At 37.7% G+C, this 12,759-nt stretch overlaps 1 protein-coding gene and 1 pseudogene across 6 annotated transcripts in view; one reads left to right on the top strand and one right to left on the bottom strand.

The window, feature by feature from the left end:
• Positions 1-12,759, bottom strand: part of KANSL1 (KAT8 regulatory NSL complex subunit 1) — a 158,010-nt gene that overhangs the window by 36,912 nt on the left and 108,339 nt on the right. For all 6 annotated transcript variants that reach the window (XM_024573062.4, XM_053911764.2, XM_045182476.3 and 3 more), the window contains one exon: positions 7,309-7,413. In XM_024573062.4, coding sequence (XP_024428830.2) covers positions 7,309-7,413 — 105 coding nt within the window. The remainder of the gene's footprint in view (positions 1-7,308; positions 7,414-12,759) is intronic.
• LOC139441142 (large ribosomal subunit protein eL27-like) lies at positions 3,422-4,744 on the top strand (annotated as a pseudogene).

Here is a 12,759-nt window from a genome sequence, read left to right as displayed (position 1 = left end):
AGTCAATGCCAGGCTCTTTCAAATCGTTTTTACATTATACACGCAGTACCCTCCCTGCTTAAACTCCCAACACCATCCTTCAAACAAGTCCACAGGACACAGCATAAGTACATCTATCCTATGAAGCTACATTTACTGACCCCACCCCCTACTAAAAGAACTGAGAGTTCTTCTCCCTAAACTCTACTGCATGCCTATGGGATGAACCTGGGTTTCTGATGATAGCTGGTTCCTAGACACACAGTGTAGTCTGGAACATCAGTGACATTTTACCAAGTGTTTATTGCAGACTGAACCTTCTTATAAACATATTACACTTCTTTAATAATTACCAACCCTAAAGAGGTAGGAACAGAGCCACACTCTAACCCAAGACCCTTGAGGGAAGAGGGAAGATGTGTTATGAAAATTCACTACCACCCTGACCAATGTGGCTCAGTTGGTTGGGCCTCGTCCTGCAAAAGCAAAAGGTCGCCAGATTGATTCCTGGTCAGGGCACATGCCTGAGTTGCAGGTTCAGTCCCAGTTGGGGTACACATGAGAGGCAACCAACTGATGTTTCTCTCCATCTCTTTTACCCTCCCTCCCCCTCTCTCTAAAAAGTAAATAAAATCTTTAAAAAAGAAAAAGAAAAAAAAAAAGAAAATGCAATACTAAGAGTGATGTAATGTAAACTATGGACTTTGGGTGATTGTGATGTGTCTATGTAGGTTCATCAATTGTAACGAATGTAGAATTCTGGTGGGAAATGCTGACAATGGAAGGGAGAGACTATGTATGTGCAGGGCAGAAGATATGTGAGAAATTTCCTATCTTCCCCTCAATTTTGCTGATAACCTGAAACTGCTCTAAACAAATAAAGCCTTAATTAAAAAAAATCAGATACATTAATATTTATGCTTCAAAAGATATGGTTAATTGAAAAGTCCATCCCATCTAGGTGGCTGGTAGTGTTGTTTGGATCTCTTACATCCTCGTGGATTTTTTTGTTTAGTCATTCTATCAGTGAGTGAGAAGTGCTAAATTTTCCAAAGATGATCATGGATTTGCATTCTTTCAGCTGCATATATTTTGTATTTCATGTATTTGAAGCATCCACCTTTATAATTATCTTCTTTATTAACTGACCTCTTTATCACACTGTACAATGCCTTCTTTACCTGATTTTTTAATCTTAAAAACTATTTTACTGATATTAATATGCCCACAATAGCTTTCCTATCCTTACTATTCATAAAATATATTGTTTCCTTTTAATCCCCATAGATCTGAGTTTCCAATTGATATTATTTGCCTTCAACCTAAAGAAATCTGTTTAAGTGGATATTCTACCAACAAATTTTCTGAGCTTTTCTTTACCTGAAAATACTGCCTTAAATTTTAATGAAAACATGTTTTTGCTGTTATAGAATGTTGAGTAACAATCCTCCCGTTTTAAGTAACTCATTCCATTGTTTCTGATAAGAAGTTACCAATCCTTATTAATCTTTTCTTATAGGAAATCTTTTTCTTCTCCTCTGGTTACTTCCAAGATTTTCTTCACCTGATTTTCACCACTTTTTAGTGTTTCTCCTATTTACTATTCTCTAGATTTCTTGAATCTATAAATTGACCTTATTCAAATATCTAATCATTATTTCCTCAAAAAAAATTTTCTGTACCATTTTCTCTCTCCTCCTCCTGACAACTCAACCTAAACATACTTACTCCCTGGACTATGTTCATTCTTAAACATGTCTACATTCAGTGTTCCATTCTTTGGGTTGAATAATTTCTACAGACTTTCTGTCATGTTCACTGACCCTGTCTTATGTAGCTCTCATCTGCTCTTAAATACAGTAAATGTATTTGGATACTGAACTTTTCAATTCTACAATTTCCATGTGATTCTTTAGTTTTCATCTCTCTGCTGAGATTCCCCCACAGTATTTACTTTCTATCTTTTACTTGAAATCTTCAAACATTTTTATTAGCTGCTTTTAAGTTTTTATTTCCTAATCCCAACTTGTGAATCATTTTAGTACCAGTTTCTGTTCACTACCATTTCTCATGACTAATGGCATATTTTCTTATTTACTGATTTTTTTTTTTGGGGGGGGTGTCCTTCCCTTAAAAAAAAAACACTTTTGTTATTTAATGATATGCCTTAATACATTTTTATTATATACATTGTGAATTATATATTGTAGAAATATATATTAACTGAATTCAAATTCAGTTAATATATATATTTCAGTTAATCTTCCTGAAGTGTGTTAATTTCTGTTCTAGCAGGCAAATTTCTAATTGGATAGAAACCAACTAAATATTGATTTTGTGAAACTGGTTTTGTGCTTCCATAGAAATATCCTAGAGTCTATTTTGGATTCTCTTTCATTTTCTAAGTGAGTTCCTTAGTCCTGGGGAAGTCTTTTAAGTTCTAAAGCATGGATCTTCTTTGGTACCAAAGTAAGGCCCAAGGTGTTTACCTAGTCTTGTTGGGATTTAAACTCCAAATTCTGATCTTCCTTGCACTGGGTAAACTACATTCTCTACTCAACTCTTCCAGCCTACCAACTGTTGTTTTCTACTAAGTGTTAGGGTGGGTGGGGGGGTATCCCCCTGGCAACCTAAGCCCACCCCTTATCCTATCAAAGATGTCAGAATATCAGGATGGGTGGGGATATCCAACTGACAGCCGGAGCCCAAGGGGAACCACCAATGATGGATCATGACCACCAATGATGGATCATGGCTTTGTTCCAGGAGACCAATCCCTAGCACTCAAGGGGAGCCAATCAGAATTTTGGTATATAAAGCCCCGCCATATTTGCTGCTTGTGGCGACTTCTTCAGCCGGCCCTGCGCAGCTGGCTGTAGAATTTCGTCCAGGAACGCAAACCCCAAATAAAGCTCTGTACTGCCTTATTTTGTAGCTGATTGGCTTTATTCTCGGCAGAGCCTAAGAAAACCTTTCACTAAGTTCTACCAAATCTTCCCTAAATCTGTGCAGTTCAGGACGCAGATTAAGATCCGAGAGGGATCTATATAGATTGTGGGGCTAACACCTTTCCTACCATCAATGACTCACTCTGTTACTATCCTCTCCCTCAATTTCTAGCTATACAAGCCAATGGTAGTGTGGATCTCTAGGTGCGTTCCAGAAACCCTATGCCACAGGGACTGATGAGGCTCTTATCTCTGAGAATATTTTTTATCTGAAATTCTGTCGACTTTCTTTGGTACTTTTAAATGCATTCTTCACATACCTAGTAACAACACATAGGTTCCAGGTTAGTTCTTTTTGCTCATGACTGTTTCTTAATTGGGGGAAATGGGACTATTATTTATTGAAGCGAGGGAAGAGGAAGGTGGAGGAAGAGGTAAAGGGCATGTTTCAGAACACTGGAGAACAATCCGCAAAGACTTTTCACATTCCCTCTTTCCAAGAAACACACCTTCTTTGTTCAGAAGAGGTTTTATTTCGTTAACAGAATTTATTAGTGCATAGTTTAGTGGCAGCTACAAAGACAGAGGCTCTCAGTTTCTCTCCTCTACCTACTCTCACCTTTCAAACTGCCTTTGAGTTAGAAGTCAGACTGACAGAGTTAAAAAAAATAAAGGGCATTTTCCTAGGAGTTTTTCCTTAGACTTTCCCTTCCTCTCCCCACTACTCTGTGGTATAAAAACAACCCACCTCCCCATCTCAGAGAATATTGCTTGCTTGTCTCAGTGGCTCAAAAAAGGCTCACCCATGCATCCAATGTTTTTGATCACAGGTTGGGCTCCATTAGAATAACTTAGTTTCAGCAGTATCTATACTGTGCTCATAACGAAAGCAGATACTAATAGGTTCTGTTTAAAAAGAAAAAAAGTCATTTAATTTGGAGATGAGACTAAAAGAAGATTATGTGTCCTTTCAGTGTAACACTGAAACACTATCTAAGAAGCCCACCTAAAGTCACATGACTCTCCATAAATTATTTAACTTTGTTTTACTTACTATTTATAATTGATTAGTGCCCAGATGCCTTAAGTTAGATGTTTATCTCTGGAACATTTGCCCTGACTGGTGTGGCTCAGTGGATTGAGTGCTGGCCTGGGAACCAAAGGGTTGCCCATTCAATTCCCAGTCAGGGCGCATGCCTGGGCTGCCAACCAGGTCAGGTCTCCAGTTAGAGGTTGCACCAGAGGCAACCATACATTGATGCTTCTCTCCCTCTCTTCCGCATCATTCCCTTCCCCTCTAAATAAGTTTTTTTTTTTTTTTTTAAAGGGCAGGTGAAAGGTTAGCGGAAGTGTGGTTCTTTCCTTTCTGCTCTAGGCCCTGTGGCTGCTGTTGAAATGGGCAAGTTTATGAAACTCGGGAAGGTGGTGCTGGTCCTGGCTGGACACTACTCTGGATACAAAGTGGTCATCGTGAAGAACATTGATGATGGTACGCAGATCGCTCCTACAGCCATGCTCTGGTGGCTGGAACTGACTGCTCTCCCCACAAAGTGACAGCGGCCATGGGCAAGGAAATTGCCAAAAGGTCTAAGAGCAAGTCTTTTGTGAAAGGTTATAACTATAATCACCTCATGCCCACAAGATACTCTGTGGACATCCTCTTGGACAAAACTGTCATCAACAAGGACATCTGCAGAGATCCTGCTCTGAAACACAAGTCCCGATGGGAGGCCAAGGTCAAGTTCGAAGAGAGGTACAAGATGGGCAAGAACAAATGGTTCTCTGCAGTTTTAGACCTTCTTTGTTTCAGTCATTAAAAATCAAAATAAATAAATAAAATAAAGAACAAGTTAAATTGATTTGTGTCTAGTAGAAAATGTAACTCCAAAGGTTACGGCTCTATTAGTCTGTAGGGCAGTAATGAAGTTAGTATGCTACTGAGTAATCTCATTCCAGCACTCTTCCTTCCTCCTTTTTTTTTGGATGATTTTATTTATTTACAGAGAGAAGGGAAGGGAGGGAGGAAGAGAGGGAAAGAAACATTAATGTGTGAAAGAAATACCAATCAGTTGCTCTTCCCCGCTCCCAATCAGAGGCCTAACCCTCAACTCAGGCAGGTGCCCTGACTGGGAATTGAACTGATGACCTTTTGGTCCATAGGCCAGTGCTCAATTCACTGAGCCATACCAGCAAGGGCAGCAGCACTCTTCCTTTCAATGACTACATATAGAAATCAGTATCTGGTATCAAGACACTGTTACCAGTTATGCCAACATTCCCACCATAATCATTTACCACGAATTTTGTTGAGAATTATGTCTTACTTCCTTGACACTATATTTTGACAGTTAAAAAAAATCCTGTTTTTTTTTTTTGTTAATCTCAGTGAGTTTCAGAAAAGAAAATACACATAACAAAACAAAAAATATGCCTGACATAATTATTTTTAAACCACAAGTCTTCAAATTGGGGTGAAGGGGACAATAAATACATCTATTTTGGAAAAAAATGGAGAATAGGGTAGTTAAATGTATGAAAATTTACAACTGCCCCCTGCCAAATGTGACCTAAGATTTTTTTAAAGCAAAACTGAGAAGTCAAGGTACAAATCACTTTTCAAGAAGGAAGCTAGGTAACAGAAAGTTAAAATTAGATAGTGCCCTCCTACAATGAAAAACTTTGCCCAGTAATTAACATATTACACACGTTATGCAAATACTTGACATTTAAAAAATGAAGTACCTTTAAGTTGCTTAATGTCTTTTAAGTAATATATGCTTTGCAGCCCACCCACCAATACAATAAACCAGCAATTTTCAAAATATTTCATCTCATGGCACACATCAACTAATTACTAAAATTTTTCAGCACACCAAAAAACATGTATTTTTTGCTGATCTGACCAAAAAATAGGTATAATTTTGATTTATTCACACTGGATGGTTATTGCTGTATTGGCTGTTGCAATTTTTTTACTTGACAACCTAAGGGAAAAGAGGTCAGTGCCCCTGACCAAAACAGTCAGGTAGTGCACGTTTAAAAATTCTTGCAACATGCCCTGTTTGGCGTGGCTCAGTGGAATGAGTGCTGGCCTGTGAACCAAGAGGTCACCAGCTCAATTCCCGATCTATGTGTCCCTTACACATCAATGTTTCTTTCCTCTTTTTCCCTCCTTTCCCCTCTAAAAATAAATAAGTAAAATAAAAAAAGATTCTTGCAACACTGGTTGAAATTGCTACGATAAACAATGGAAACGTACTGCCTTCTGTTTGACTTAAGTTTCCTTCAGGAAGACACTTTCTGAAGATTAACCTCCTCTTCAAGACATAGTGACAAAGCATACTTGTTTTCATACTTATCAACTTTAGTGAATCAGAAACTACTGTGGTCAACACAATGATAAAGATGGTTCCGATCTTCAAAATGTTTACAATCTAATATGGGTTATGCACATACAAGTGAAAGGTGGGTAGGGAAAGGGACAAGTCCATGAGTGGAGAAGCATGCATGTGCATATATGTGAATGTGTTTAAATATAACAACGAGAATCAATAACACAATGAGACTATTATGTTCTACCCTCCACAAATGCTGAGTACAGGAAACTATCAGAAAACATGAATACAGGAGATTACCAGAAAAATTTTGGAATCTGTAAATAATGTACACAAATACAATACATAAACTTACTCTCAATCATACATGCTTCAACTCTCATGTTTCCTGTAATTATCATACCACCAGCACCAGCTAACCTTCCAACTTACTAATGTGTTCTGTCTCACTTGCAACAAATTTTATCCAGGCTAGGGCAATCACTGAGATAGCTGCACAGATGACTTTTTAAAAGTCTGTAGACTGAATAGTGGCAAAACTCAGCATTCTGCTCTCTAATTTATTTAAAACTACTTTCCAGTGAAGGACCATCAATCTCTTAATGTCTTCACTTTTACCCCTAGCATCAATGGCTGGCTTTCTTTAAGCTTTCTCATTAGGAAAGTTAGTTTCCACAACATCATATGAGTTCCTACTAACTATGATAATGATAAAGGATAACAAGCTTTGCTGATATGCAGTTATCAATGCTTACTGGCTTCCCAAACAATTGTCATGGGAGTTTGGAACTTCTAAGAAATCACTTGAATCAAGAAATGCAAATATTCATAAACGCCAGTGACAATTCTTCAGGCCAGTCACAGAGCTGTAGGAGAAGCTGTGAACTGCCCCACCCAGCAATTCAGATCTTTAAATGCCAAGTGATAAATGAGGATACAGTACCATTCTTCCAGACAATGCCAGGATCCTTATAATAGAATAAACTGTGTGCTCCTGCTACACCCTATATGTGCACTCATTCCCCATTTTCTGTGTTTATACTTACCAATTTATCATTCCCATGATCTGTCTTCATCTCAGAACTAAGTGGAAGAAATAAGTCTACTGTTGTGTGCTCTGGAGGAGGGACCTCTCCAAGAACTATCAACCCCTACAGGACACAAAGAAAAACAGCACAAGTGAGTAGTCTTAAAAGTACCATTTAGCATCTTTTAGATCTGGAATCTTTATCAGAGTATATGGTATTTTACGCTACATTCCCAACTAGACTATATTGCTTTAAGAGAAGCAATGCAGACTTTTTAGTTTACTTGATCACTCATGTGACTTAAGGATTACCAAACTGAAAGCGCTAAAATTATAAAGATGAGTTAAAACAAATGACAAGCAACTGAAACTACTGGATGAAACAAAGGTAGAACAGTCTCAGTAATATAATAGAAACCAAGAACTGTTTGGAGGGAGAAAAAAGCCTGTTCTATAGGCATCTGTTTCTCATAAGCATAAACATTACTCCAGATTAGTTTCCTGATTGACAATTTGAATTCAGATCTTACATTCATCCCAGTAAATTAAAAAAATGTAAAAAGAAATTTGTATTACTCCACAAATCCTATTTATACCTAGCATGGGCCCAGTTTGGTAAAGGCAGAAGTTAGCTTACTATGGAAAACAAACAAACAAACCGACTTCACATGAATTCAAGTAAAAGTGACCAAAACCAGTTATGACATTGTAAAATAATGACTGGGATGTAAGTGACCAGGGCTTTGTGTCTTTGGTTCTCTTTCTTTGGTCTAGAAAATAAGATCTGACTGATAAGAAGCACCTAACAAAAAATTTGTATTAGAATCATCTATGGAAATTTATCAAAGGATACCTACCCAGGTCTGACATCTTCTCCTCAGAATCTCTGGGGGGAGGGGCTGGGTTTTTAAATAGCTCCCCTTGGTTAAGTCCTAACATAAATCCTCAACTGAAAAAAATTACCCAATCAGTCTTGATGCAGCATCAGAATCCTCCAGATAAAATCCTAAAATATAGATTCCAGGGCCTAGAGATTTTGACTGTATCAATTGGGTTGCCTAGGGCATTGTAACATAGGTTCTTGTAAGCCAATGAAACAAATGACCCATCTCTGGTGGCCTAACTCAAAAGATCTCTATAAAATAGGGCATGCAAAGACGTGAAAAGGGTTGGATGGGGGCATTAAGAAAGGATAACAAAATTTTTTTTCACATTAGTTAAAAAAAAAAAAAAAAGGAAAATATCTTTTTTTCTCTGAAAGCGAGAGAAACAACACTTACCTATTCTGTAGTAAAACCATACCTAGCCTGCACAGAAAATGATGTGCAGATTCCTAAGAGGGAAAGGTCATTAACTAATAAGCAAGAAACATCTGGCCTGGACTTCAAAATGAGGTTTCTCTGATTGAAAGAACTGCTAAATATTTTCTTGCCTCAATCACAAGCATAAAGTACACCTCATCAACTCTACCACTTCAAAGTAAATACTATTTGTAAAAAGCAGCTATCTTGCACACAATTCCCTTCTCAAAATTGCATTCAACACCCTCCCTGCTTAAACCACCTCCCCATTTCCTGTATAAAACTAACCCAAATTCATCTTGACATTCAGAGTCCCACACAATCTATCCTTACCTATTTATCTATTTCCAACGTTCTCCAAATATTGTTACAGTTATATCAATCTCCTTATCTTCTAGAAAATGTTTAAATGTACATATGAAGTTGCTGTTGAGAGGTGGGGGGTTATTATAAAGTAGTATGTACCTAAATGCAGTGAAAGGTCATAATACTACCTGTTCTTCTTTCTTTTTTCATATTGATTCTGTCCCTTTCTTAAATTTATCCAAAATGCCATGTGTCCTTTCAACGAGCTTGTCAAATCCAAGTCCCTCCTCTTTTCAAGAAAATGACCCTGGGTTAACTGAGCCCCTACTTGCTTTCTTCAGGTTGCCAAACTTCCTAAAGCACTACAATTGCATCTTACATTCTGTGTATTTAAATCTCATTTCCAGAGAAGAACTTTGGGCCAAATTATTTCATGTATTGTTGCCTCAATTTGCTGTTTTAACTTAACTAATGGTAAGCTCTTGAAGCAACCTCCCCCCCACAAATATATTTCAATATCCTATCCCCACATTTTCTTTCTTGGAATCATACACCAAGAAAGAAAATGTGTAAGATTTTCTTGAGTTTTTATGTTAAAAATTATTTCCCTTGAAGAAGAAACCATTAAGTTTATATTAAGTATAGCCAGGATCCTAAATTAGTTATAAAGTTACTCCATCAATTTTTTAGGTTAAGTCAGGATACAACAACAAATGTTTTCCAAAGGGAAAAAATTTCCCTTAAACTACTGAGTAATTTCTTAAAAACAAACAAACAAACAAAAAACACCTGAGACTTCAAAGACACCCTCCTAGGTAAGTTTTAGAAGATTTGGTAGGGACCATTTATACTCTACCACTTTATGGACCAGAGATGATGCGGGTCAAAGGTCATGCCAATAGGCCAATCCATAGCAGAATTCAGGCTAAAAGCTGGTCTACTCTCTTGTTCTTCTTTTTGTTCATGCAAATCCAGCCATCATTTATCAATTCATCAACATTTTTTAGATGCTAGAAATACTAAAGGAGAGACACAGCCTTCCTCAAAACCCCTTCCCCACTGGCCCCTGCCCAAACCCATCCTTCCAAGTGCCTACATTTTAATACTGGGGGACAAAGACAGACAATAAGCAGTAAGAGTAAAGTACATTTTATGTAGTACATTAGAAGGTGTTAAAAGAGAAACAAAAAAAAAGGACAGTGAGAGGTGGGAGTGAGCACTATTTAGTTATTAGGCAGTCAGGATAAACTTCACAGAGAAGGTAGTATTTGAACAAGTATTTGAGAGAGACATGGGAATAAACTTTGGGGACATCTGGGGAAAAACTTATGTGAAAGTTTCAAAGTTGGAGCCAGCTTGATGATTTTATCAACTGGAAGAAATTCAGTATGTTGAAGTAAAATGAATCAAGGTAGGAGCTTAAGTCAGAACAGGTAGGAAAGAGAGTTAATCTTGTAGTGCCTTGTAACTCGTGAGTATTCTAGCTTTTATTCTCAAATGACAACTCACTGAAAAGTTTCAAGCACAAGGAGGAAATGATCTTTATGTTTCATAAGGATCAATCCAGCTAGTGTGTTGATGTGAAGACTAGTGAGTGGTAAACAGAAAAGCAGAAAATACAGAGTGGGGCAAAAGTAGGTTTACAGTTGTGACTATGCGAAACATCAAGTTTTCTTGTATTATCATTTATTAACTATTGTATTTCCATATGAACAACTGTGAACCTACTTTTGCCCCACCCTGTACTTGCTTGGACCTAAATGATTGAGTTCTGGATATATCATTTGAAGACAGAATCAATCAGCAATGCAAATGTGCTTCTTGGATATGAGGGACAGGAGTCAAGAGACCCAGTCAAGGTTTCTGGCCTCTACAACAAGAATGGAGTTCCCACTGATCTGTTCAGAGGTCTTTTCAATGCCCACTGGTTTTAATCAAATCTATTTTTGTAAATATGTGCTCAGTTGCTATGTTGATGCAACTAACACTAATGTATACACACACTGTCATCCCTTCCTCCAAAATATCTATGTTCGCTGTAGCATACAAAGCCAACCAAAAGATCCCTCAAACTGTACCTTATTCCAAAAAGAATGAAAGCAACTAAAAAGAGATGAGCAAACACCAACCCACTTTACTAAAAAATATAGGGGGTTAAAAGCCTGCTGTTTCTTTAATAATTTTGTAAAGATTTATTTATTTATTTTTAGAGAGAGAGGAAGAGAGGGAGAGAAACATCAATTGGGTGCCTCTTGTACTCTGGTCCATACCCCAATAGGAACCAAACCCACAACCCAGGCACGTGTTTTAACTGGGAATGGAACTGGTGACCCTTCCCTTCCCTGACGGGACGATGCCCAACCAACTGAGCCACCCAGTCAGAGCAAAACCTGCTGTTTCTAGAACTCAAATAGTCAAGCACTTAAAGCAAAACTGCTAACTTGAGCAAGAGTCAGATATTCAAGTCTCAGCTCTGCACTCATTTGGTAGTATGACCATGAACAAACGAGTCGACCTCTTTGACCCTCCAATTGTTTATCTTTAAACTTGAGAACAGTAAAATGCTTAACACAGTGCCTGGCAAAAGCGTAGTATCCATGTTCAAAGGCTTCTATTATTATAGTGACACATGACCAAATGCATGATAATATACCTTTGGGGGAAATTCCATTGCTTATTTTGTTATACTGGGTGGAACAGTATACCTCCCCAAAACTTGTATCACCCAGAACCTATAAATGTGACTTTATTTGGAAGCAGGGACTTCGCAGATGTAATCAAGTTAAGAGGAGTCCTTTAGTGGGGCCTCTAAATTCCAACATGACTGACTGTCCTTATAAGACACACAGTGAGAGAAGAAACAGTCATGTGAAGATGGAAGCAGAAATTGGAGTGATGCAGTACAAACCAAGGAACACTAGGATTACCAACACCACCAGGAGCGCAGGAAGAGCCAAGGAAGGAGTCTTCCCCAGAATCTTGAGGAGCATGGCCCTCCTCCGTTTCAGAATTCTAGCCCACAAAACTATGAGAAAATAAATTTCTGTTGTTTTACGTTTACCCCCCAACTTGTGCAACTTTGTTATGACGGCCCCAGGAAACTAACACATTTACTTTAAAAAGACATTGTATAAATATAAGTACTTAATAAACTTGTTAATTTTCTTGACATCTTGCTTACTGGGATTACCATTCTACTTTTATCATTCCTGTCACAGACAGACATTGTGTATCCACACTGCAGACAAAGAAAATATATTAAAATCTAGCATGGCTTATTGTACAGACCATGAAAATGAGGCTCAGAAGTACTCAATAACTTTTATTTCCAAGGTTACACAGCTATATGGTGGCAAGACCAGGACTAGAACCAAGAGAACTATTACCAATTTCCAAGTCTGGTGCTTAACACGTTATGCCCTGCATGATAAAACTCTTGAATAATCAATATATACACAAAATTCCAGAGTAACTACTTTCCAGATATTTAGAAACATCTAAGACTTTTGAATGTTTTCCAAAACTGCTCCATCATTACTGTCGAGTTATGAGCTAAAGAATAAAGCTGGAACCAAAAGTGAAGACTCTTCTCTCACAGCTTGTGAGACAGTAAACTGAGGCATACTGTCAAAAAACTTCTCTCAAGTATACATCAAAAACGTAAAAGTATTTATGCTGTGACTTAAGTAAGGGTGTTTATTATGGCATGCTTTATAATTCAGGTGTAGCTCAGTTTATTGCAGATCACAGATGTCGTGGTTTTTACAAAGGCAAGACCCTCCACCAGCAAAAAGATTATGACCCATCTTATTGAGATACTTTGCTGCGGTGGTTTAGAACCAAACCTGCAATATCTCTGAGGT

The sequence above is a fragment of the Desmodus rotundus genome, chromosome 9, assembly GCF_022682495.2.
Source record: "Desmodus rotundus isolate HL8 chromosome 9, HLdesRot8A.1, whole genome shotgun sequence".
NCBI lineage: Eukaryota > Metazoa > Chordata > Mammalia > Chiroptera > Phyllostomidae > Desmodus > Desmodus rotundus.
This window is presented reverse-complemented; position numbering and strand designations above follow the sequence as displayed.